At 37.0% G+C, this 26,089-nt stretch overlaps 2 protein-coding genes across 5 annotated transcripts in view; one reads left to right on the forward strand and one right to left on the reverse strand.

Annotated features, from left to right (window-relative positions):
* The window catches only part of LOC136849132 (synaptic plasticity regulator PANTS), a 35,410-nt gene extending 28,268 nt beyond the window's left edge, over positions 1 to 7,142 (forward strand). Inside the window, exons 4-5 of one of the 2 annotated variants that reach the window (XM_067122159.1) lie at positions 5,107 to 5,188; positions 7,124 to 7,142. In XM_067122159.1, coding sequence (XP_066978260.1) covers positions 5,107 to 5,187 — 81 coding nt within the window. In that variant the 3' untranslated portion in view covers position 5,188; positions 7,124 to 7,142. Of the gene's footprint in view, positions 1 to 5,106; positions 5,251 to 7,123 lie in introns of those variants that run through there. The other variant, XM_067122158.1, reaches the window with a different exon arrangement.
* Positions 7,143 to 7,365: 223 nt separating this feature from the next.
* Positions 7,366 to 26,089, reverse strand: part of LOC136849130 (6-phosphofructo-2-kinase/fructose-2,6-bisphosphatase-like) — a 75,197-nt gene continuing 56,473 nt past the window's right edge. For all 3 annotated transcript variants that reach the window (XM_067122154.1, XM_067122153.1, XM_067122155.1), the window contains exons 12-14: positions 11,817 to 11,944; positions 10,086 to 10,186; positions 7,366 to 7,575 (exon numbers count right to left, since the gene is read on the reverse strand). In XM_067122154.1, the coding sequence (XP_066978255.1) occupies positions 10,127 to 10,186; positions 11,817 to 11,944 (188 nt within the window). In that variant the 3' untranslated portion in view covers positions 7,366 to 7,575; positions 10,086 to 10,126. The remainder of the gene's footprint in view (positions 7,576 to 10,085; positions 10,187 to 11,816; positions 11,945 to 26,089) is intronic.

Here is a 26,089-nt window from a genome sequence, read left to right on the forward strand (position 1 = left end):
TATCAGGTATTTCACAGGGTTTGCCTGTCACTTCCAGTTCGGGTTTGCGCTCCGTGGTTTTGGCAGGGCTTGCGGTACCTTCTTCGAGCGGTCCACGGCTTTCATCGCCTGCATTTTCCACGGCCATAACTCTGAGGGTAGCTTCTACCTATTTCATTCTCCCTCCTTCTTCTTCATCTTCTTCCGTCCCTCCGCAAGCGGTTTCGTTTGCGCATCCTCCCCCAGGATTTAGCAAATGTGGGTTTGGCTACTCTCACTTGTCTTCCCCTTGGTAATAATGGGGAATTGGCTCCGGGTTTTTATCGGTTCAGCCTTCTCTTCTTCCCAGTGGGTTCAACTATGCAGATTCAGCCCCAGGTACCCGATTAGGTGTGGGTGCGCAGCATTCTGGTTGGGGTGGTCCGCTTGCAGACTCTTCATTGTTGTCCGGGCTTCGTTCAGTGCCTCCTCCTTTGTCAGTCTTAGACCATTCAGACACTGCGGAACAGGATTCTTATCTGGAGGTGCAGGAGATTCTGGCGGACTTGGAATGTCCTCTTGCCAGCAGTAACGATTACGGACGCATACTTGGGTATGTTACTTCTTTGTACCCTCAAGCAAGAGCTCCGAACCTCCTGATTTAGTCAATTCAGTCCTTTTTTTTTTTTTTTTTGAGGCTTTTTATAACACTAAGCCAGCTCCTGCCTCTTTTTCTTGTTGGCTGGTTTGGTTCGATCAGGTTAGCCAGGCTTTGGAGGAGGCGGATGTTCGTTTAGCATCGGTAGTGACTCTAATAGACAGCACTCTTCTCTTCTCTCTTCGTGTAGGATGATTTACGCAGTTCGAGGTAATCCTTCGGCAGGTGTCAGGTTGCCATTCAACAAATCGGTTGAGGCAAACCTGTTTAAGTCTCCAGCATCGTCTCGGCTCGTAGGGACTTATCTTAGGGAAGCAGGTGCTTGGAGGATGTGTTGCGCAGTCAGACTGAGGCTCATGTGCACTCTTTCTGGATGCTGTCAAGTTTACTGTAATGTGGTTCTAAAGAGTGACGGCTATGTCCCTTCGGATCCGTGGCCGTTGGCAGCCTAATAAATTTATCTTGAGGGGTCTGGCTCACCAGGCGAACGCTTTGACCGGTGTCAGCAATTATGCATCGTCGAGGATACAGTGTTAAGGTATCTAGAGGGTTGGTTGATCCTTGCCTCCTCTCTAGAGGAACTAGTAAGAGCAAGGGAATTCTTATGGAATTTTTAACCTATCAGGTTTGAGGGTTTTCACAACCCTGGAAAGGATCCAGTTGGTCCTTCAGTAGATAGAAGGGTTTCCGTCCAGCAGGTAACGACTGGTACCAGCTTGGAGAAGCCTCTTAGGGAGAATGTCTCGCTCTCTCTCTCTCTCTCTCTCTCTTTTAATTCCAGGGTCTCGTGTCCGGATGGGTTCTCTCTTCAGGTATGTCTCAGGAATCGCTGGGACTTCCGCAGTGAGAACGCAGTTATAGTCAGGAGCGATTCTTGCCTGTTGGAGTGTCTGTGGTAGTCAGAAGTGCATCTGACACGGGGAAGGTCTATCGATTCCCCTCTTCCCGATGTTCATCTGTACACAGATGCCTCAGATCAAGGTTGGGAAACAACCTTGGAGGGAACCCAGGCCTCAGGCCTCTGGGGGGGTTTGGGAACAAGAGGAGTCGTCAATAAATCTTCGTGAAAATCAGGACTGTAAAGGAAGCCCCCAGTTATTTTCAGTCCTAGTGCGCAATAGAGTAGTGGCTATGTTTAGCGACAGCATAATTGCTGTGTCATATCTGAAGAACTTTGGGGGGGGGGGGGGGAGGAAACAGGCTCAACAGAACTCAATACTATAGCACAGAGAGTCCTGAGAGAGTGTGAAGAACGAAAAGTGTCTCTTCTTCCCTAATTCATATCAGGGAGTCTCAATGTACTGGCCGATTCGCTAAGTCGCTCCCGTCAGGTATTTTGGCGGGGGAGAGTGGACTTTGGCTCTGGAAGTAATATGTCAGGTTCTTTGGAAGTGGCCAGCAACTGTGGACTTATTCGTGATGTGATTAAGCTATCATCTTCCGGTTTATTTCTCACCATTGGTGGTTCCCATGTCGATAGGCACCAATGTGACATTACAAATTGGAATCACATGCAGGTGTATGCCTTTCCTCCATCCGGTCTCATTGTTTAGGTAATAGGGAAATTGCGGGAGAGTGTCAAGACTTCTATGACTAATAGCTCCCTGCTCGCCATAACAGGCTTGGTTTCCGGAACTCCTAGAGTTCCCTACGGAAGTTCTGATGTCCCTACCCATGCGAAACTATTATCCAAACCCTCGCGTGCTGTACCTAGTTGCAGGGCAACTGTAGAGAGCCGCTAGACAGTCCGGACTCCCTAAAGCTGTGTCTAGATAGTTTTCTTTTAGCTTGAGAAGGTCAACCCATAACCCTTACCAGGTTAAGCTGGACAAGATATAGAAGTTAGTGTCGTAAAGAAGGTCATTCCATCTTTAGACCTTCCATAGCCAAAATAGCTGATTTTCTTTTATTCCTTCGGAAATTCAAGGGCCTTTCGTATTCAGCTATTGCTGACTACCGCTCAGAGATTAGTTTTCACCTTCCTGAAATCTCTAATAGTAAGATAATCGATGATTTACTACGTTCTTTTAAGATTGAACGTCCTGTCTTGCCGACTCACGTTAAGACATTGACTAAGAAGTTGCTTTTTCTTATGGTTTTAGCTTCAGCTAAAGGGTTGGGCGAGCTTCAGGCAGTTTCTAGGTTGGGTTCCTATGCGAGAAATGATACATATGTCTGTCTTCTGGAATTTGTGATGAAGACAGAGTCGTAGGTTAAAACTCTGCCTTGTATGTTTAAGGTTCTTATCTGCAAGTGTTTGTTACCAGTGATCCAGCGGAGATATCTTTATGTCCGGTGCTAGCAGTAAAGTCTGTTTATCAAAGGTTGGGAAGCTCGGTCCACTTCCGCATATACAAGACATCTTGTCTCACCGCGGAATCCTTCCCGTCCGCTGTCAAAGAATGCAATTAGTTACTTTCGGAGGGAGGTGATTTCCCCGGCTTCTCAGGGTGGTTGTTCGTCATCTTCAGCTCTGTATTTTCCCGACTGCACAGTATTCAGAGTAGGTCCACTTCATCTTCCTTTCTAAAGAATTATTCAGTGCCGTCTATTCTGGAGGCAGCTACTTGGAAGTCCGTCTCAGTGTTTACTTTCTCTACTTATGAGACATTCAATTTGCCTCATAGCGTGTAGCTGCAAAGGTTACTATCTAGGGTTAGGGTGCGTTCATTTAGCTGAGGTGGTATTCACTTAGTGCGGAGGTTTGGAGGGTTATTCTCTTAGTCCACATGTAGCGGTGAAGTCTATTAACTAGGGTGCGTTCATTTAGCTGAGGTGGTATTCACTTAGTGAGGAGATTCTTAGGTTAACCAGATAGAGGAATTCCTTTTAGTCTTTAGAATTCTTAGGCAACAGTGATAGTACAAGCAGTCCCCGGTTTACGAACAGGGGTTCTGTTCTTACGCCGCGTCGTAAGCCGAAAATTGTCATAAACTGAAAAATCGTCGAAATTCGTAAAAAATCGTAAGAAAACCTTACTTTTAATGCTCTGGGTGTATTGGAAACTATGTAAACTGCATTTTTATTGAGTTTTTCTTGAAAAAAAAAAAAAAAAACCCAAATTTTGATTGTTCTGCCATTTTGGAGCCATATTTCTTCTCTCAGATCGGCGTACAACGCGTGCGTCATAAACCGGGAAATAATTTCTGATGAATATATGTGAAAAGCATTGTAACCTCGGAACGTCAGAAGCCGGAACTGTCGTAAACCAGGGACTGCCTGTATAATCACGTGAACTTAGGTTTGTATGTTTTAAGTTTCTTAGTCTTTGATAGTTTCCCTACGAGAGTCCAAGGGGGTGCTCTAGTAGGCTAGGCTATTTCGTCAGCGCTGAGATACTTCTTCGCTCGTCAATCGTCGGGACTTATCCGGAGGATCAGCGGCTCGGCACACTGCTTCATTTCCCTCCATACATGAGAGGCTATGAATAGCCACATGGGAGGTTGACAGACCAAGAGTACTGACCTGACTGTCAATCAAAGTCCTCTCCAACATGTCTCTTCACTGAAAGCTTTGATTGATATGGTGAGTGTATGACTAAACGGATATTTAATGCAGAGCAGATTGGTGAGCTACCATCTCTGCTGTTGTCAAAAGGCGTGCAATAGAATTGATCCCTCCTCCTCTAAATGTTGTTAATTGGGCGAATTCAGGTGTTCAGGGAGTGTATTGCAATATGAATTTTTCATAATAAAACTAATATTGTAATACCTGAATGCCTGAATGATTCCTACCCTCCTTTCCCCACATCAATTTTGACCTTGAATAAAGCTATTGACAAAAGTGGGAGTGTCGGCGCACACTTGCGTCAGCGTTGCCAACCGTTTGTTATGGTAGCTCAAGTGACAAGATTTTACCTGCAGCATTGGTAATGCTGGCTGTTAAAATTCCCAATAGTGGATTGGTATTTGAGAGTTGTTTGGGCTAGTGGGATTAATAGCGAATTCAGGTGTTCAGGTAAGTACTACAATATTAGTTTTATTATGAAAACTTCATATTTATCAGGAACCTAGACCTGAGAAATGTTGTGACTTACAGAATCCATTATTTATCAGGAACCCAGATCTAAGAAATGTTGGAAGTTGAGATGCAAGTGTATTTGTATTAATTTTGTTGTTTTTTCTTTGTGAAATTTACCAACCTTAACTTGCTTTAGAATCTTTGATGCCTGGATGCATACTATCATCTGCAACAAAATTTTGATCTATACCATGGACATTGAAGTGAAGTTTTAAATAGAAGGTAGCAGTGAAGAAATAGTATATACAGTACCATTTAAAGAAGTGGTCCTCAACCTCCTGAAGCACAAATACATGCTGGATTTATAAATTCATATTCAAAGCTGCATTTTGAAGTACCCTAGTAATAGGCTTTACTCTTATTAAAGTTTTGTTTGCAATACCTTTAAAACAGAATTTTTACTGAAATCAAGTCTTATTAAATTTCCAAGTCATTATACTGTACCTATATTGATGATTCATTATTTTCAGTTCTCCTATATAGCTGTGAAGTGTAAGGAACTGAAAGAGGGAAAGCCCAGTGAGTCAGTATCCACGTGTAGTATATCATGAAGTAAGCTGAATTGTTGTTTTTCCTTTTATTATTGTACATAGAAAAAATAAATGTGCTGTTGATATGTCTATCAGTTTTCCTTGTGAGATACAGATACCATGATCATGTATGTTGTTTTTAAAATTAGTATAGTAGTCAACAATAAATTATTTGGATAATTTCCATAACGCTGCAAGATATTATGGATCACTTTAAGCTGTTCAGCATCAGAATACATGTTTGTAAGTTTGTGGTATTTTTGATGTGTTCATTATCTAATTGTTCTCTATGCTATACCCTAAGAATGCAGAGAATATAAGAGATTTTTTTATATTTATATTTTTCTAAGTACTGTATAATAACCAGAGACTTTCAAGTGGGGAATATCTTGTTTGTAGCTGAAAATTAAATGAACATGGCTACAAGGATAGTACCTAAGGTGGTGGTAGTGAGTGAGTGGGGGAACCATCCTTTGAGCATCTGGGTGTCACTTTATCGTTTGACCATACACTGTGAGGTCGCGTGTGTTACCCCCTTTTCCTTCCCCTTGGATGACATAGTTGAGTTGATATGTCATTGTTTCTTTGTTTTATATTTGTACCTATTTTTTTGTTTGTCTCAGTTGCTGTGTGTTTTCTCTCATAGAGAATAAACAAAAGCAACGTAGATGAGGGTCATGGGCAAGCACTTGGCTGCTTCATGTCTCCTCTTGGATAAGTTTTCTCATTGCTGTGCTTCATGTCTCCTCTTAGATAAATTTTCTTGTTGCTGAGGTGCGAACTGTGTCCATCTCCCCCATGTGAGTATGAGCAGATTGGGCTTCTCCTGAGTTGGAAAGGTTTAGCATGAGGAAAAATGAATGACAAGAGGTATTTTGTCTCTTCATCAACATGTTTAACTCCACTGGTGCAGTCTTCTGTCAGCTTCCATCGCCTTGCCACTTTCTAAAAGCGCTTCTCACAAGCTGAGGGTTAACTCTGTCCCACCCAAGAAATCTTGCCATTCTGAGTATGATAGTGTAGACTTCTGGGGTTCTCCCTCAGATAATATTGATTATTTGTCCAAATTTTGTGATATGTCATCTTATAAGTATCTAGAGAAAATTTGGCCCAAACTGAATGCTCCAAGTTGCATATCTCTTCCTGCCTTTCTAAATAGTTTGGTGGAGAACAAAGAAATATCATCTCCCTAATCTGTGGTGGTAGTTAGCCGAGTGGATGGCTTGTGCGATTCTGATTACTATCAGTTAGTGTGAACAATTGCTTGAAGTGGTCTTTCCTGCTGACCTTCCTCTGGATGAGCCTACTTGTTAAGACCCTCTTCTATGATTTCTGATCAGTGGACAGCTAGTGTGCTATGTGAGAAGAGGAAAAGGAGGTCCAGGTTGTCTTCCTCTTGGTTGTTGTCATCATCATGTACTTTGTTGTCATCTTCCTCTTCACAACACTCTTTGCTCAAGCAGACAGAAAAGGAGGATGGGAAAACCTGAGTGTTCTTGTGGGAAGTCCAAATGGTCATCTTTTGCCACATTCTTCTCATGAGCATTCTCACTCAGTGGATCCTGATAGTTTTGTTCTCTGTATGTGCCATGTCTTGAGATGATGTGGGGAAAGGCTTCTCACTTCTCAAGGGAGTCACAGGGGAAAGGCGGTATGGATCACAATTGTCTTGTACATGTGAGTTCCTGACTAAAGGCCATGCAAACTCTCCCTTGCAGGTGGGTAAAGGCAACAAGATCCTACAACTTTTTCTAACCATGGGCGTTCTCACATGACCGAGAGATCCCAAGTCCCTTCTACCTCGTGCTCAGGTGGAGAGCTGACTTATCAATGCTTAGTCCCATTCTCCCCCCGACCCCATTTCAACTGCGCCTCTTCTTTTCAGATTCCAAGATTAGTAGAAACATTGGCTCAAGGAATGTCTTCATTCCAGTATTTCGTTGCACTCCCTTTTCAGATTTGACTGGCTTACCCAGAGAAGATGAACAATTCAGAAGCTCTGGTCCTCAAGGATCATTTTCTTTGGATGAAGACAAGTTCAGCGAAGTATATGCTCCACTTGAAAAGCTATGATTTGTATTTCCACAGGAACAAATTAAAAATTCTTTCAGCATAAAATAATTATGGTATGGTACAAATATACCAAAGTTCACCAATTTAGTTTTTATATGTGCTATTTTAGGATAATAAAAACTCAAATTTAACATCATATATAATGTATAATAAGCTCTGGAATTTGTTCGGGAGGGGGATAGATATTACATGGAATTCAGCACAAGATTATAACCTGCAATCTTCCTGCCAAGTGGCCATAATGAATTGCAGTGCAGCTGACAAAGATGACATCACAAACTCTGCAACAGTCCTTCACTTGACAAGGATATGGGAGGATATGGTTAATTCCTGAACCTACATCCATAAAGGGGGATAAAAAAAAAAAAATTATTAAAAAATTTATAAACATTCATATGCCAGACTAACAAATACTGATTTTGATTTTATAAATATTTGGCTACAAAATAAGACCAAGCACTTTCAGCCATTCAGCACTTAAAACAGTGAAAAGAGGGAGTTATAGAGTGGTTGGCCAACAAAATGGAAGAAAGGAAGTGGGAACAGAGGTAAAGGACAAGTCTAAAAAGTGGGTGCAGCTAAGTGCTGCAGGAACACTGCAAACAACCTTTAGTAATGCCTACAGAGTAACAAGTGAGGTGCACTGATGGCACTACACCCTATGGGAACTAACAAATATTTGCCGTTGTATATAAAAAAAAAAAACCAAGTCACTTTTCATGACCTTTATGGGTTGCCAAAAAGATTTGTTCTTTAATGAGAGGTGGATACTGAAGTAAGGATTAGTAGTCGGACACCTAGAAGGGAACAAATCAAAGGGAATGGTTGAAAAGTAGTAAGGGCGAAAGGATACTGCAAAGAATATGTATTACCATTTCCAAGTGCCTCCAGAATGTGCACTTTGTGGTACCCATTATGGGGACCCCTTAAACAGCCTTGTTAAAAGTTACAGTTTCTCTGCTCTGACTTGAAAGAAATCAAGAAGTGGTATTACCTTGTTTGATATAGCCACCCTTCATGACCAGGTCCCTTCTATAGACAAATAAAATAACAAAATTGGACTAATATAAATGAAAATATTCTGTTTATTCAGCAGTTGAACTTAGGTTAACCTGTTGGTTCCAGTCCTGGTTTTCACCACACTGCATACCACTTCCAGTTCCAGTTTTCACCACACTGCATACCACCTTACTACTTTACATGTTTGCAGGTGTGGAGGCAGACATATTACAAAAAAATTAAAATTGGTTACAGAAAGTGCTGTAGTATCATGAACTTTTTTTTCTGTAGCTGTCTTAATAAATTTGAAAAAAAAAAAACTGGTCTACTCTGAAGCCAGGCTCTCTTAATTAGTGTAAGAGAACAGCTGTCATAAATTGAATGTTTAGTCTATTCCCAAACTTGAAATAATAAGACTTCATGCTTTCCTTATGGTCTGGCATTTTTATATTTCAACTTTTGGTTCAAGAGAAACCTTTCAATTATAAGCATTACACAATGGAAGGGGAAATGTTGGTAATGACAAAGAAACTAAATCATTAGTTACTTTTTTAAACTCCAAGGTTATCAAGTAGTTTAACCAGACCACTGGTTGAAGTACATCATCATCATAATAAGCTAGACATCTGAGTTCAAAACAACAACATGAGATACAATGTTCTATCTTATGCAGAGTACATATCGTTAATACCAGCTGTTCTTTTGAGAAATGTAGCACACATATGCAAAGTCTGGTATACATAACCCAGTTTAAAACTGTAACTTATAATGCTACTGAAAATCTTATGTAACATTATTGACATCAACTGTTATTTTGATATAAAGTTAGCCCTATAAATGTCATGTCAAAACTTGAAATGCTTTGGCTATCTTGCCCTAAGCTAACAGGAGCAGCATCTTCGATGGCTTCGAGTAAATAATCACACTATATCTGCACAATCCTCAATAAGTCTAGATCTACTGGTTGAATGACCTGAAACTCCAGGCACAGTATTCTCAGGCTAACTGCCTCTTACAAGAACAGCTTATATCTGAAGTATAAATATAGTAATTTAGATGAATAAAAGCTGGGTCTAGTATATACCAGTTGACTGATTTTTCATATGCTACACTAGGCTAATTACATTCCACATAGGGAATATATATAATTCTGAAATGAAAATTTGTAAGAAAAACTGACAAAAACTTATAGTGAAAATAAAAATAAATTTTATCCATTCCAACAGGCTACTCAACTAATCTAAGATACCTGAATTTGCAAGTTTAGAGACAGGACAGATCACAGACTTGACTTTGTATTACGAACATGCAATAGTTAGAAACCTGCAATAGTAATTCTACCTGCAATAGTAATTCTGTATAAGAAACAATTACTAATGTTTTACTAGATACCATTTTCATCAGTATGGTGTTTGAATGATATTCTTTATCCGTAAAATTTAAATATAAATGTTTGCAACAATTAAAACTCCTGAAGGTTTCTAATGATGCTGAAAATTCATATTCGTCCATAAATCACATTAAAAAACCCATGAAGATGGGCCTACCACTTAGTGTGAAATGTGCTGCAGAGAACCCTTTGGCCAAACAGCATTGCTTTCTGCCTTTTTACTTTTTATCCTGCTTCTTCAATCTTACATAGCTGTCCAGCTTCTTCAATTTGACCTTTCTACAATATCCACCTATTTAAAGAACAAATCCTCTAGGTAAACCCAATGATGGTCTAGAGACACAGTTCAGTGGTCTCAATGAACCAATTCATAAGAGAGTACAGAGCAAAGAGAAAAACGTTAAAATACAGATCGGTCAACAAGCATATCTTGAATGTCGTGAAACAGGAAACAAACCTTAAAATTGAAGTTGTTAAACTCCTAAAAAATTTTTATCATCAGGAATCCATGTCTTCCATGTCAAAACAACATACAGATGAATCCAAAGACCCAGGCACCTGTAAAGAAAGAAAAAATCTAAAATACTTATTCAAATGGTTTCACTGCATTCAAATGCTAACACAAGGAGGGTATTTCGTAGAGCCTCCCTTAAGTTTAAGTAAATGATGTTAGTTTTCACACATACAAAGAAAAATGTTACTTTAATATAAAAGTAACATAACATGATCCTAACCACAACAAAGGTACTTTTCTTTTACAGACTCCATAAAATGTATACAGTCACCCCACAAAAATCCAGATTACATGAGCATCAGACAGTTTTGTTTTTGTTTTTTAAAACCAAAAAAGAACTTTACAGTTAACCCACAAAAATCAAGATTTCATTACCATCCAGGCAGTTATGTTTATCATTTTTTTTTTTTTAACCAAGGATATGTCAGAACAAGAGATTGAAATTAGGAAGAACTGATGAATTTTGTATAAACTCTATTTTCATTCAATCCATTAATATAAAAATTCTTGAACAATACAAATAATAATAAATGAATAATACAACAACTGGTCCCATACAATTTTAAAAGGCCCAAGCTATGGTAAGATTTCAGTGTTAATAAAACTCAAAATACCCTAGGTTACCTTGGTATCAATTTTAAAATGGTTATAACAAGGAAAAACTTACACAGATATCAATGGTAAAAAAAAATTAGTAAAAATATCTTACAGGTCTAGAGATAGGCAGGATATGAATCCTGTGACTGCTGAATTTGTAAAAAGCTTGGTTGCTTGACAACAAAATACTTGGGGGAAGCAGAACTTTGGCAAGGTAATGATCACATGATTAATTGTTTACATTTGGTAGTACCATATATAATAATTTTTCTAATTGCTTTTAAATGAAATTTACTATGTACCATGTTAATATAATGCAATATTCAATATAACATAATCAATAATTTTATGAGGAGATTACCAAATGTATTATGGGGCTAAGTATTTGCATTTTTTCGTAAACCAGATTGCTAAAAAAAAATTTCTGTTCTTTAAAGGGATAATGCACTTTATTAGACTTGATAGCTTCACTGTGAATGTAACCAAGTGAAATTGTGTTTGTTTAACAAATATCATAGCTTAGTGGGGTGTAAAAGCTAACAAGCCACAAGCTAACATACTACAAAACAAGCTTTTTCATGTGCTTTTGCAGGAAATTGTATTGTCTTCATAACTTCACTGGGGGATAACCAAGAGAATGTTTTATCTTATGATAACCTCGTAAGTTAACTGGCAATAGGCTAGCTGCTTACTATAAAAATGTTTTTAAATGAAACTATTATTTTGTTGTATTATTACCAATACAGTAATTTCACTTATCATTATTAAGAATTTCACGAGAAGACATCCCATATTCTGGAGTTCATCCAGGGTAGTAGGCCATAGCCTACCTTTGAAAATGTCTCTGCAAGGCTTCTCCCCAAGCACTCCAGATCAAGGTTTTAAGTTCCCGTCATATAAATTTTGGATGACAATTCAAAATCAACATACAGATTCCCTTGCCTCACTTACAATTCATAAGAGCCTCTGATAAGCAGGTACCAATAATGCTCAAGACACCATTTGTGGGTAACTAAAAATGTAATATCTTGAATTCATGCACAACGATTTAAGAACATAACAAATAATGTAACTTACTACTGGCTTGGGTCGGTGCGTATTGACGGATGGGATGTGAAGCGGAATGTGCTCCATCTGACAACCATAAGCTACAGGGGTTAACTTGATCACAGTGTGAAGGGGAACTTCAATGTAGGGCAACTCATCTTTGAAAGAAAAGAGGAATCATACCTTTACATTGGACTGCAATAAACTTAATGTGGCACTGACCAAGAAATGACAAATATAAAATTATAATATAGTTATTACACAGAACTATTCCTCACTGACAAATGTACTGTATAACATCATACTGTAGTCATTACATTGTTGTCTACACTTAATTATAATCAAGCATCACTTGGATTTCAAATAGAAATATATTCAATCAACTAACAATTTTATATTAATCACATCTGACATTAAGCTGTACTGAACCAATCTTGGGGGAAACATCACTAGGTAAGTCATGTTAAGTATTCCATTCTACTCTATCAAAAATTACACATAAAATGGGATGAAAACAACCTGTGAAATACACCACTCTTTCCCAAGGTCTTGTATCACTAGGTAAGCAATGTAAGGTACTCATTCTAACCTATCAAAAATTACAAACAAAATGGAAAGGAAACAATCTGTGAAATACACAGCACTCTTTACCAAGGTACTGTACTTTGTCACTAGATCCAATTATATTTTTATTAATTTTAAAGAATATAAGGTTGTAGTGGGAAAGGTGTGGGGTTGAACTCTCCACTGTGTAACAAATGTAATAGGTAAGTGTAAGAAGAGGTGCTCATGATTACAAAATAAACACAAAGAGACTGCTGAGGCCAGAAATGTATTACAAGAGCTTAAGGGGAAAAGAAGGAAGTTATGAACCTTGTTATGATAGAGGGGCAGGTTTCAGAGGAGGCAAAACACTTATGTTACCTTAAGGACACACTGGACAGTGAAAGAGGAGCTGAAATAGGTGTAGGAAAGTGAATAACTGTAGCACTGACCAAATGGACAGTCAATGATAAAATAAAATATTACTAGAGGCCAAGGCCTATGATGGGTAAATTTAAGCATGTACTACTCTATACAGCAAAAGCAATGGAGATTTTGTTAAGGTGTAACCATTAAATGTTAACAACCAATGCTGAAGTAAGGAGGGGATAGTGTGTTACAAATAATGAAATGGTGAAGTGATTCCGGAGGATGGAAAGAACTCTGATGCTTTGGATATGTAAGCAGTTTTTCAAAACTGTAAATGATATGGATGTAGGAAGTATCTCTTACATGAAAACCTTACAAACAATAAAAATTTCTCCACCATACTATTCGTTCCACTCATCATGCTGTGCAGTTTTGGTGCAAAACTTTATACATTTAATGTTTTATTAGTACAAATCCTCTTTATTAATGCCTTTCTAGTAAGTCAGAACAGAAAAACCAATATGGAATATAACTGTTAAAATGAGTGGTGCAGTAGCCAAATAATAGGTGGGAAGCTTCCTGAGAACTGTTTCTGGCACCGAGATGTAGTATGTACCTATAAGATAGAAGTGCCTGAGTACATTCCTGTCATCTACCTTCTGTTTACCAAGCTACTTGTCCATACAAGGCTCTTACAAGTCTGAATGACCACTTATGTCACAATGACCTTGCCTCCCCACTTGTAACCATGTTCAATTGTGTCCATTTTTTCTCCAGAATAAATTAACAGTAATCATTCATGATTTATGAATTTATAAAAGTGAAATTTACAATGGATTTTTTTTTAATAAGAAAACTTGTATAGTATTTCCAGAATTTGGGCAGAAATTTAGATTCCTGTTTAACTTAACAAAGAAATCCCTATTCTGCACCTGCAGCTAAGAAGTCATGCAAGTTGGTGTTTTTAGAAATAATAAAATGTCCCAAATCATGAAAAAATAATTCAATATACAGCATAGAAATAAAAAACAGGAACATATACTGTAAACTCTTCCCTGGCAGAATATACAACCATGTCAATACAATCTTCTTTTTAAAAATCCAGCATGGAGTACAAGTTATCAGGGTAGAAAGAAATACTACTGCCATTAAATTTTTCATATTACTTGCTGCTGCTCTATCATTACAAAAAAAAAAAAAAAAAAAAAGATTTTGCAGTCTCTTTGGCCCAGCTGCAAAGCTTTTAAAGTTAACCTGACAACTGTTCCTTTCAGCCTATTCCAACTTGGCTGTCAAACTTCTTTGCCTAGCTCCAATTTTCACCTTTCATCAAGAAAATCTTTGGGAAAACCCTTTGAAGAGTCTATAAATGCAGTTAGATGTCTTACTGAAATTTACATTTGTGATACAAAACTTTCAATACAGCAGTAAAAGCTCATGAACGGAAAATAAATTTTAAAGTCAAACAGAATCAATATCTTCCAAAATATCATAAGAAAATAGGAAAAAATTATTAGAAATAAAAAATTATCAATACATTCAAGTTAACACACGTTGCAACTTTATTACAAGCAATTTGAAAATTCCCATGGTTTATAAACATATACTATACAGATATGCTTATAAGATTAAATAATGTATACCCCCGACTATGATTAATTGCTGGAAGCAGCACTAACTTCATTAAAACTGTATTACAATATTAATTATTAAAATATTAAGTACTTTAACCAAACAAACAAATCAAAGTACTGTGTTATTCTAATAGGGCTGGCGTGAAGGGTTTGTCTTTAATAATAGAATTTTGACTGCACATAACTTACAATTCTTTGAATACTTGATAACTGGATAAATCAGACAAAACTTCATTTACTGATTTACTTCCAAAACTTCTCATTCACTGCTGGCTGAAATTTAGACATTCACATAAGATGTGTATAACCGTTAGTCTGGACATCCACAAAAGATGTATGTAACTGTTAGTGTTGACCTGCATTCTCAGCATAAAGGGATTTGGTCATGTGGGTTATTCATTAAGTATCCATGGGTCAATCAAGAGACCAGTTCAAAGAAAAGATAAAATTACTTCAGTGTGGCATTCTTTTTGTTTTGAAAAATGCCATATTTCAACTAGAGGTCTGTTGTTTTTCATTTGTTATCTTGTTCATTAATCCCTAACCTATGGAGATAAGTAGCAAACTGTAACTGTTTATGACATATCTTGCTCTAGAACCAAAGCAATTGCTTGTATATAATCCTGAGGCAAGTCAATACAGGCAGTCCCCGGTTTACGACGGGGTTCCGTTCTTGCGCCGCGTCGTAACCCAAAAATCGTCGTAAGCCGGAAAATCGTCAAAAATCATAAGAAAACCTTACTTTTAATGCTCTGGGTGCATTGAAAACGATGTAAACTGCATTATTATTGAGTTTTACATAAAAAAAACCTTCAAATTATGATTATTCTGCCATTTTGGGGCCATATTTCTTCTGTCGGATCAGCGTGATTTGACGCGCGTCAGAACCCGGAACATTCGTTGTAAGCCAGGAAATAATTTCTGATGAATATATTTGAAAAGCGTCGTAACCTCGGAACGTCGTAAGCCGGAACCATCGTAAACCGGGGACTGCCTGTAACTGGTTCTGTCATAGTTAGTGGCAATTTGACTGTACCTGTACTGCTAAGCCTCTTGCAAACTGGCATAAATTGCTTAGATCCATCGAAGCCAAGAAAATAAACACCTGTCCACACTTGTTTTATGCCTTTTTCCCATTTGGGAAAAATGTTGCTGGAACTCTAACCACTATAATTCCATCACCATTTCAACTTAAAAGGCAGCTGGAATATATTATGCACTAATCAAGAAATGATAGTTATCTAGCTACCACAACCTTGTTTCAGTAGCTTATCATTCCTAGTCTGTCTACACTAACAAGATGTTTAGGCATTAGTAAAAGTAAGAGGGTTTGTAATCAACACTAACATGCAATGATAAAATTATACATTTGAATGCCTATCAAAGCTAGCCCCATTCTTAAACTATCAGGCACTACTACCATGTTGAGACCCTTACATCGGCGTTGTTACTTATGAATATTTTTTACACTTCAAGGCTTACTCTGAATTTCACACATCTTATCACCACAAGAACCAGGCTGAGACTGTGAAGCCAAGACTTAAGTATCTAGGGGATTACAGCACCTATAAGATTAATTTATCTGATGCCAATTTAATAAATCAACAAAAGTGCAATCTAAGTTATAAAAACCACGATTCTACCTAAATTATAAATACACATATAATTTTCTACATACAAATATTACAATGACCTTATTTTCTTCAAAGTTACAGTATTCTGACATTTCACAATCTAATTCCTTACAAACCTGACACAAGGGCTACAGTACCACTACCACCACAGCAGCTAGGGTTAGATCTCTGGATTTCAACAAAACACCACAATAATTACAATAAGGACAATGATGATGATAATCTTGTTACTGAATTCCCTTTTGATCAATGTAAATAAACTTTGCATATTTATCAAATCACTAAAGGCAAAAAATCATATATGAAGAAGTCATATTAGATAGGTAATTAACCCTTAAACGCCGAGCCTCTATTTACAAAAACGTCCCCCGTATGCCGGCGGCGTTCGGGAGTTAGCACTGAAGCGGAAAGTTTTTTTCAAAAAATCACAGCACGCTTAGTTTTTAAGATTAAGAGTTCATTTTTGGCTCATTTTTTTGTCATTGCCTGAAGTTTAGTAGGCAACCATCAGAAATGAAAAAAAATATCATTATCATATATAAATATCGAAATATATGACAGCGCAAAAAAAAATTTTCATATATAATTTTATACAAATCGCGCTGTGAGCAAATCGGTTAAAGCTAACGGGTTTTTTTTTTTTCTTTCTATTGTACACTAAATTGCGATGATTTTGGTATATAACAAATTGTAAAACGATCAAAGCAACACAGAGAAAACATTATCACAAAATGATGCATGAATTAAAACGAGCAGACGTAAAAAATTTTTTTTTTTTTCAAAAATTCACCACAAATCAAAATATTGTGCTAGAGACTTCCCGTTTGTTGAAAAATGAAGCTAATTGATTGAATATTACTAGACTGTAAGTTTTTTAGCTTACAATTGCAGTTTTCGACCATTTTGGTCGAGTTAAAGTTGACCGAAAGTAGAATTTTTCTATTTATCGTGATTTATATGAAAATATTTCAAAACTGATAAAGCTACAACCATGAGTTATTTTCTGTTGTATTGTACATGAAATTGTGCACATTTTCATATATAAAACTTTATGTAACGACTAATATAAAACGGTGCAAACATTACGACAACTTGACGAAAGAATTTGAGATGTTCGGCCAAGTTACCGCGCGGATGTAAGAAAATGTTTTTTTCAAAAATTCACCATAAATCGAAATATTGTGCTAGAGACTTCCAATTTGTTGCAAAATGAAGGTACATGATTGAATATTACTAGAATGTAAGAGTTTTAGCTTATAATTGCGTTTTTTTACCATTTCGGTCGAGTTAAAGTTGACCAAAGGTTGAAATTTTGGCAGTTATCGTGATTTATATGAAAATATTTCAAAACTGATAAAAGCTACAACCATGAGTTATTTTCTGTTGTATTCTACATAAAATTGCACACATTTCCATATATAAAACTTTATGTAACGACTAATATAAAACGGTGCAAACATTACGACAACGTGATTTAAAGAATTTCTGGCGCGGACGTAAGGAAAAAGTTTTTTCAAAAATTCACCATAAATCGAAATATTGTGCTAGAGACTTCCAATTTGTTGCAAAATGAAGGTAAATGATTGAATATTACTAGAATGTAAGAGTTTTAGGTTACAATTGCCTTTTTTTACCATTTCGGTCGAGTCAAAGTTGACCGAAGGTTGAAATTTTGTCAGTTATCGTGGTTTATATGAAAATATTTCCAAACTGATAAAAGCTACAACCATGGGTTGTATGTTGCTGTATTTTACATGAAATTGCACACATTTTAATATATAAAACTTTATGTAATGGCTAATATAAAACAGTGCAAAACTTACAACAAAATGACGGAAGAATTTCTGAAATTTTCGGCCGAGTTACCGCGCGGGCGTAAGGAAAAAGTTTTTTTTCAAAAATTCACCATAAATCGAAATATTGTGCTAGAGACTTCCAATTTGTTGCAAAATGAAGGTAAATGATTGAATATTACTAGAATGTAAGAGTTTTAGCTTACAATTGCGTTTTTCGACCATTTCGGTCGAGTCAAAGTTGACTGAAGGTTGAAATTTTTTGTAGTCGACGTACGGTACGTCCACTTGGCACCCAACAGACAATTTTAGTCAACGTATGATACGTCCAGTCGGCGTTTAAGGGTTAAGTAGCTGAACCAGTAATAACATTTTTTGTTTAAACACGAGATCAAATATCAAAAGCTAAAATGTGTTCTACACAAAAATTAATGGTAGCTTTCATGTTCTTGAAAATTTTTATTGTCAATACTAAACTGTCAGGTAAACCTTCCTTTGACAAAATTTCAAACTGGATACCATTTTACCACAACAGAAACTGGCAATTTTACTTATACCAAACTGTATTTAAAGATTAGAGTATCCTACAATTCAGTGCCACCTAATTTACCAGAAATAAAATTACATTTTTTTCAGAATATTCTAATATCCCACTCAGCATCTCAAGCAATTATTATGTACTTAAATGAAATAACTAACCCCTTAAAGAATTAACTATATAATTTACTTATGTCACTTGTATCAATAAACTCCCAGATTTATGTCACTTGTATTTTAGATGGAATAAACTACAGTCCTAGTAAAGGGAAATGAAAGCAACGGATTACATAAATTAATTCCAAAAAAAGAAAGCTGAGTAATTCGCCATACATATACTGAATAAAAAATATTTTGACAAACCATATCCTTTCTCATCAACCATCAAATGGGGTTTAAATCTTGTAATGTTCTAAACTGAAGGAACACTTATCAGAAGCATTACACTTTTCTATCTTCAAAAGCAAAAACAAAACAAAACTAACCATTTCATATGTCATATTAAAAATGCTGGCAATTTCATACTAACATTAAAATCTATAATAAGGCCTGCGTGAAACTAGGGGCAGGATTTTTAATACATAATGAAATAAAAAAAGAATACTACCAAGATGTTGAAGGAAATGTGGAAAAAATAATCATTATTTATCAAAGCTCCCTTACACTCCGGTGCATAAAAGTTACTGTATTGCTAAATACTTGGAGTTGTCATCCAAAGTTTCAAACTAAATGACAGTCAGTGTTAACAATTCCTTTTTACGACCTGGTTTAATAGTTGTCTAATATCATACCATACACATTCTTCTCCCTATCTCCACCATTTGTCCGTAAGGTTCAAAACGATAGGCAGAGTTTTGTGTGCATAATGGACTAATAAGGTCAAAATTCAGATGAAATTTCTATGTGTTGCTGTTCAATTTCACAGAATAATGTCTTTTAATATGTCAAAACAGTCCTTCCATGGTGGAGAGGGATCAGTGAGATCAAAATCAAAATTAATGAAGAGGTCAGTGGGGTCAGTATTGAAATGTTTAAGATAATCATGTTGTATAACAGGAGATTGGTGGCACAAAGAACAGGCCCATGTGGTTGTATTACATCACACTTAGTTACAAGGAAACACTTTCAGTGAATGTGTATGAGTTGACTTTAGTACCTCTAGTTTACAAAAGAATGACTGAGCAAGAAGTCTTAACGGAAAAATAAGCTTACTGGTACCTATGGGTGAATTTAATTCAACTGAAACCTACTTTGATAAGGAACAAGAACACTATTTTTGCCAAGCCAGATAACCTGTAACAACCATATCTAATTTTTCTTAAACATACAGCCTTGTTATGACACTGAGAATTAAGAAAGTTTAGACAAATACTGTCAGCTGCTAGGAAAATAAATATATCACTTTGTAAATGACATGAGCACTTACTGCAACTCAGTATAATGTTGATGTGAAACTGATATACTAAAAATATTAATTCCTCAAGGCATCCTTATGAGAATCTTGAGAGGCTCAATGGTCTGGATAAACTGTTAGTATAATTAACTAACCAAGGACTGAAAATCACATTTATCACGAGGGTAACCTCAACATCACTTCTTACGCATGACATAAGTAAGGTGTCATGCACATAAGCCCATTAATCCTTTTCTACATACCTTAAGCTAATACACATAAAAGAGGGAAGAGTAAAATATGACAGATTAACAAAAAAATTAAGATCATCATCATTACAGTGATGTTTTTTTATTATGTTTTTTCATTAGAGTCAAAATGCAAAGGTGAAAGACGACTTGCACATGAAGACTTTTAATTGCTAAAAGAAAAATATGTAATTGAAACAACCAAACTAAGTGAATATTTCTAAAAGAGTACAGAAAAAAGTACAACATTCAAGTGAATAACGTGAGAGGAAAATTAACAGCAATCAATAGGGGCACACCTAGGTCCTTAAGAAACTGCTAATGTAACTAGTATGGTTAAAGAGCACACAACAAATAACTGCCAATTGGTGGCAGGTGAATTATACCATTAATGGCGTATTCTCAGTTCCAGAGAGACTTCTACAGCTCTTGGTCACAAATTAAGGTATTCATAAGTCATATTTGTGTTTATGTGGCAACACATGTCATTATGTGCACAATGATCAGCATATCCAACAACAAGTACTTTACAATGACTGATTATTGATTAGAATTTTGAATAATGCAGTGATTTGGTGAATTGAAATTAAAACAGAAACATTAAAAAAAAAAAAAGGAACTCTGCGTTAACACAGCATTGACCTTACCTCTTTTCTCAACAGCTGTTTCAATTTTATGGAATAAAGAGACAGGCTAAAACAAGTCATGAATTTTCATCTTTTTAATACTACAGTAAAAATTTTCATGCATGATCACTACCATAATACCATTCTAAAAATTACTTACAATCAAACCACTATGCACAATAAATACTGATACTGAAAAATGCAATTCTTCATGCCAAAAGGGTTGCTCAAAGTTAAAAGTACAGAATACTTGAAACTCCTGTAATCAATCCTTTCAATGACAATTTTTCTGGGCTGGGTTGAACAATCACATTTCCAAATTTTCACAACATCAAGTACTTTAATCAATTAGGCTCCATGTAAACAATATTTTTAAAACTACTGTCAACACAGTGCATGGAAAGGCAATCATATGAGTGTAATATCCAAAGTTGGACAAAAATTAAAACTAAATGACAGTTACCTAACCAAAGTACTTTAAACTAGTATGTACATACTTTACTACTGACATCATGGTTACATTTACTATCAAATAATGATACGTTATTGTAAAATATTTTTTACTTAAAAAAGACGTGTTGCAGAAAATGATAAATGTAGGACATATTCTACAAAGAATTTTCATTTGTTTCATCACAACCATACATAGCCACATTCATGGCCTTCAAATGTTCCAAACACTACTCTCATCTTACAGTAACAGTATAATCAGTAGTAAATCAAAGCATGGCACCTGGAGACTCAGATATCTAATAATCACCTAGCTTTACGTATGTATGTCTGCTGTGTTATTAACAGCTTAGCAGAATTCCCCAGAATGTTTCCTTATCAGCTGCTTTTTGGAATTCTAAGAACAGATATACCCCACCAGACAATCTTTCTTCATAAGCTGCCTCTTCCAACAAGAAAAGTACCAGCTGTGATGCCATTAGCAGTCATTCAAAATTACTTCCTCTGTGACCATGACTCAGGGTAACAGCTCCTATTGTTGCCTCAACAACAGGAGCTGTTACCCTGAGTCTCATTTCTTACAAGAAGGATGGTAGCAGTTGTGACCAGTCCATTGGGTTAACTAAGGATGGATGGATGAAGTATGGGTATTAGGCCAAAGGCCAAGCACTGAGACCCACAGGATCATGCAGCACCATAATGAAACATGAAAGAAATTAATTTATAACAAGAATACCATATGATGAAGATAAAGTTAGAATATGACCAATAAAAAACTGCAAGGGTACAAAAAATGAAAACTATAAAATTAAATATTTAAAGATTCAAATGAGTACAGAAAGGTAGTACAGTCGACCCGTGGTATTCGTGGGGGATACATACCACAACCCCACCCCCCTGCGAATAACTAAAATCCGCGAATACTTGACACCCCTGTAAAAACTGCCTATTTCTTTAGTTCAAACACTAGAAACCTCTCTAAAAATGCTTATACCCAAGTATTTTAATAGTTTTATCACAAAAAATGCATTCTGCCACGAAAATATGAAAATAAGGTATTTTGTGAATGTTTCTCTATGAAAAATACTGCAAATAGGCAAATTTTCTGCAAAAAAATCTGCGAATAGGTGAAGCCGCAAATCTGGAACCGTGAATAGGCGGAGGTCCACTGTACTCAACACAAAACATTCCTTAAATAATTTTACAAGTTTATGGGTATAAGACAGTAACCAGTAAATGCTAAACCACCTAACAGTGCCAAAACAAGACCACAGACAGTTCCAGATGGTGACTAGCTTGATGATAGCTCCAGGAAGGATGCCATGGATGCTTGGGAGCTTCCCCTAAGGACAGACATGGTAATCATTCATCCTTGGACACAGTGAATATCATCTAGGACTGCTCATGGCTGGAGCTGTTACCAATAATCTCAATTATCATTGTTTACTTATCATCGGTTTCCTTCTCGCTACAGGAAGTTAAGACAGTGGAGCTTTCTCTTCAAGTTCCTGGCTATGGCAAGCTAGCAGAAGTTGATAATAGGAGCCACCAGTTTGTTACCTGCTAATAGAGCCAGATCATCATACTACTTCTCCTAGGCCAACAGGATGATGGCGTTCCTTGGCCAAGTCTCTCTATTCTTCATCTTATATGGAGATGTACCTCCTGGTCTATGTCATGATGAAGAGGCAGGACTTAACTACCTTTCCAAACATCTGTCTCCCTCCTACATCAAGACCTGAAACTTTTTGGCTTCTTGGACAATTTCTGCTCCTGGAGAGGGATACACCACCTGGTAGGAGAAGTCTACAGCTGGGACTTCATGTCAACTGGGGATAAATCTGACCTACTGGTATCACTGAAAACCACATGCTTGAATGTGAACATCAACACAGAAGTACTCTTTTCCATCTGACAGAACAATATCATGACATTGCCACTCTTGCTCCAGCAGTTCTGACAGTTCAGATCCTTTGGACAAGCTCTGTAACCCCTGATCAGGCACCTTTTCTCTCTGGAAAAGCAGTTACTCACAGCTGTTTCACGATGCAGTCCAATCAGCTGGTGAGGTTGTGGATGGAACTGTTGTTAGTGAACAGTCATCAAGTCGTAGCATCTGACAATGTCTTGAAGATCTTCAATGGTGGCAGGGTCCCAGTCATCTTGCTGTGGCAATTCTGATGGTGCCCCTCTCCCCGGGTATATTTATGTTCAAGTCAAGCCAAGGTTCAGCACACCTATAGGACCAACAACTAACAGGAACTTGGTCTTTGTAGGACAGGAAGCAACACATCTATTCCTCCAAGTTTAAGGTAACCTTCTTAGCCTCCAAGCATTCACTCAGCTCTTGGCAGGAAAGACCCGTTTGTGTGATGAAAGCAGTACAAGATCTGAGATGTGCATCAGCTGGCAGTGGACATCTTCACGCTGCCACATGGCCAAGATAGTAACCAGATTTGTTCCAGGAAAACACAACATGGTACTTGACTTTCTCACCTGGCACATGTTCCAGTGGAACTGTTTGCGAGGATCTTGAACTGCAGGCTGCAAGTTAAATGTCCTACCAACCAGACCAGCCAGTTTAAATTAGATGTGTCCCTGGGACAAAGAGGACTTGTACACACACTCTCAGTGTGGACTGACTTTGAGAAGGGACATGGAAATTACCTAAAATGCACCCCTTTTATCACAGCAGGAGTGGTTTTGATTGATTGACTGATTATAAAATTTAGGTCTTGAAGACCAAGCGCCGAAACCCACCTGGATTTTACTACTGCACCTGTTCTTATGTTGGTTGATAATCTCAAGGCTCCTGGAATGGAAAACTTACTTTGTCAGCCACATTTCTACACATCTCTCAGGCACACTGAAATGCTGATATTGCAAACCTGGAGACTATCCGACAGTCTTACATGTATAAAATTTAGAAGTGATTAAGTAGTCAGTCATGAAACCTTGCATAGCTTTAACCTTTAACCTCTGTCCAGTTTTGTAACTGGTGCAGTGCAAGGGACATTAATCAACTCAAAACAAAATTCCTTTTGACAGCAAACCACTGCTTTTCCTTTGGCAGCATTAAAAGTTTATTGGCCTTGACCACCAAGGGTTAGAGGGCTGACATTTTCCAAGTCTTTGATGTTTTTGATAAGACTTAGCTTTTATAGTGGAGCTAATAGGGTTTATCCAGCAATTTGAGGAGAAGGTTACTTGAGTTGCCCAATTCTCTTAAATGGGATCTTTCCCTAGTTCTGAAGTGTCTAGAGTCTTACCAAGACTCCAAAGGAGCCAATACAAGATGCAAGACAAAGATTGGACTTAAATGGGTTTCTCATAATTTCTACTGCTTCATTCTCTCATAACAAAGAAGACCTTTCTGTACAGTGAAAACCATTCACCTTCACCTGAGAGCTAGAGTTCCCAGAAGTGACATCTCCCAACTGTATCTCTTTACAAGTCTGCCCAAGAAACTGGTCACTATGAACACAACCTCTTACTTGCTCAGGCAGGTCATCCTTGCAGCATTGGGTAATATCACAATTGGTGAAATGGTCCAGGAAACTGTTGTAGTTCATATGATTACAACCTTCTTTACTGCATTAGCTTTCAAACATTACTTGGATGTAACCTCTATTGCTAAAACAGGTACATCACAATGTCAATTTACACTGGTAAGTTTCAACAAAATGATTCAACTCAAAACTCGCTGGATACACATTTGTTTGGACAGATGTAGCCATCCACATTTTACCTTTGGGGGAAGGCTTAATGTAATCACCTTCTTCCTTTCTTGTATCTCTTCTCATCCATTCATTGTTAGCATCTTACACTTTTCCTGTTAATGACATTTATGCCAATGCAAGCACCATACTTTAATGTAAAAGATTTATCATTATAATAACCCTCTGGGTTCCCAAAGCCTTGGTCCCTGACCAATACCAGTATCCAAGAGTTCTTCTACATTCTTCTGGTCTCAATCACCACCGTGATATAGTCAGCTAAACTGTCTCCCCAACTAAACTAGATTTGGGCATACAGTATATGAGTGAGCCATGATGAACCAATTTTTCATAAATCAAAATTTGTTTCTTTGTGCAATGAGGCATATAGCTAAAGGTAAACAAGACTCAGTGGCACATACACCATGTTACTACTGATCATCTGTAACGTTTGGGAACATTTAATTATCAAGAATATGGGCATAAGTAATGGGTTTGTATAACAAATATTAACTTTTTAAACAATTCAGCATTATCCTGAAATAGTTACTTTGCATATGAGGTGTTATAAAATACATGTTAAACACTGTGCAAAATCTTTTACTCTGAAAATAAAATTCTTTTCTACTGCAGTCCAAAACATTTTTTCTGAGGTACTGTCCAACCTCTTAAATCCGGGAACCTTGGGACCAGGCCACTGCCAAACCACAGAATATCCCAGAAAATAAAATACACCCCTAAAAATTGAAGCTCCTATATAAACATAGTCTTGCAAGCTAATTACACATACAAATTGCCTAGCTGCCGAATTAGCCTACTACCTGGTTAAGTTCTGACACTCTTTTTATCATTTTATTACTAATATATTTTCACTATCATTTTATACCTTCATACTGTATAATTTTCTTTAAAACAGTGTACTTTATTTAACACATTTAGTCTACATTCCCAAGTCAGCCTAACCGTAAGTCAACTACTTAACATTTCTCAGAATCTACAGAATATCATCAGTGACTTTCATCTCCTAAATTTACTATCTTCATAATTATCGCTATAAGTTTCTTCGTCATTTATTCTGATTGTAGAGGGTAATGAAATGACAAAAATAAAGAATGAATTTTGGCGATCATTCAGTGCATTTGACACTTCGCCGTTGAAAAGTAAACAAAGCACACTGCCTCTATTGAGGAGAATGAACATTAAACATTCACTAATGGGAGGGGAAGGTTAGAAATATTTTCTAGCACAGATAAAGATTTATGCTTGCGCTTCTTACCTCTATCATCATCTGATCTCATGGGTGGCATTCGAATGGGTAAATATTCAGCTGTATAAAAGAAATTATCAAAACCGCGTCATC

This window comes from Macrobrachium rosenbergii, chromosome 20 (assembly GCF_040412425.1).
Source record: "Macrobrachium rosenbergii isolate ZJJX-2024 chromosome 20, ASM4041242v1, whole genome shotgun sequence".
NCBI classification, from domain to species: Eukaryota; Metazoa; Arthropoda; class Malacostraca; order Decapoda; family Palaemonidae; genus Macrobrachium; species Macrobrachium rosenbergii.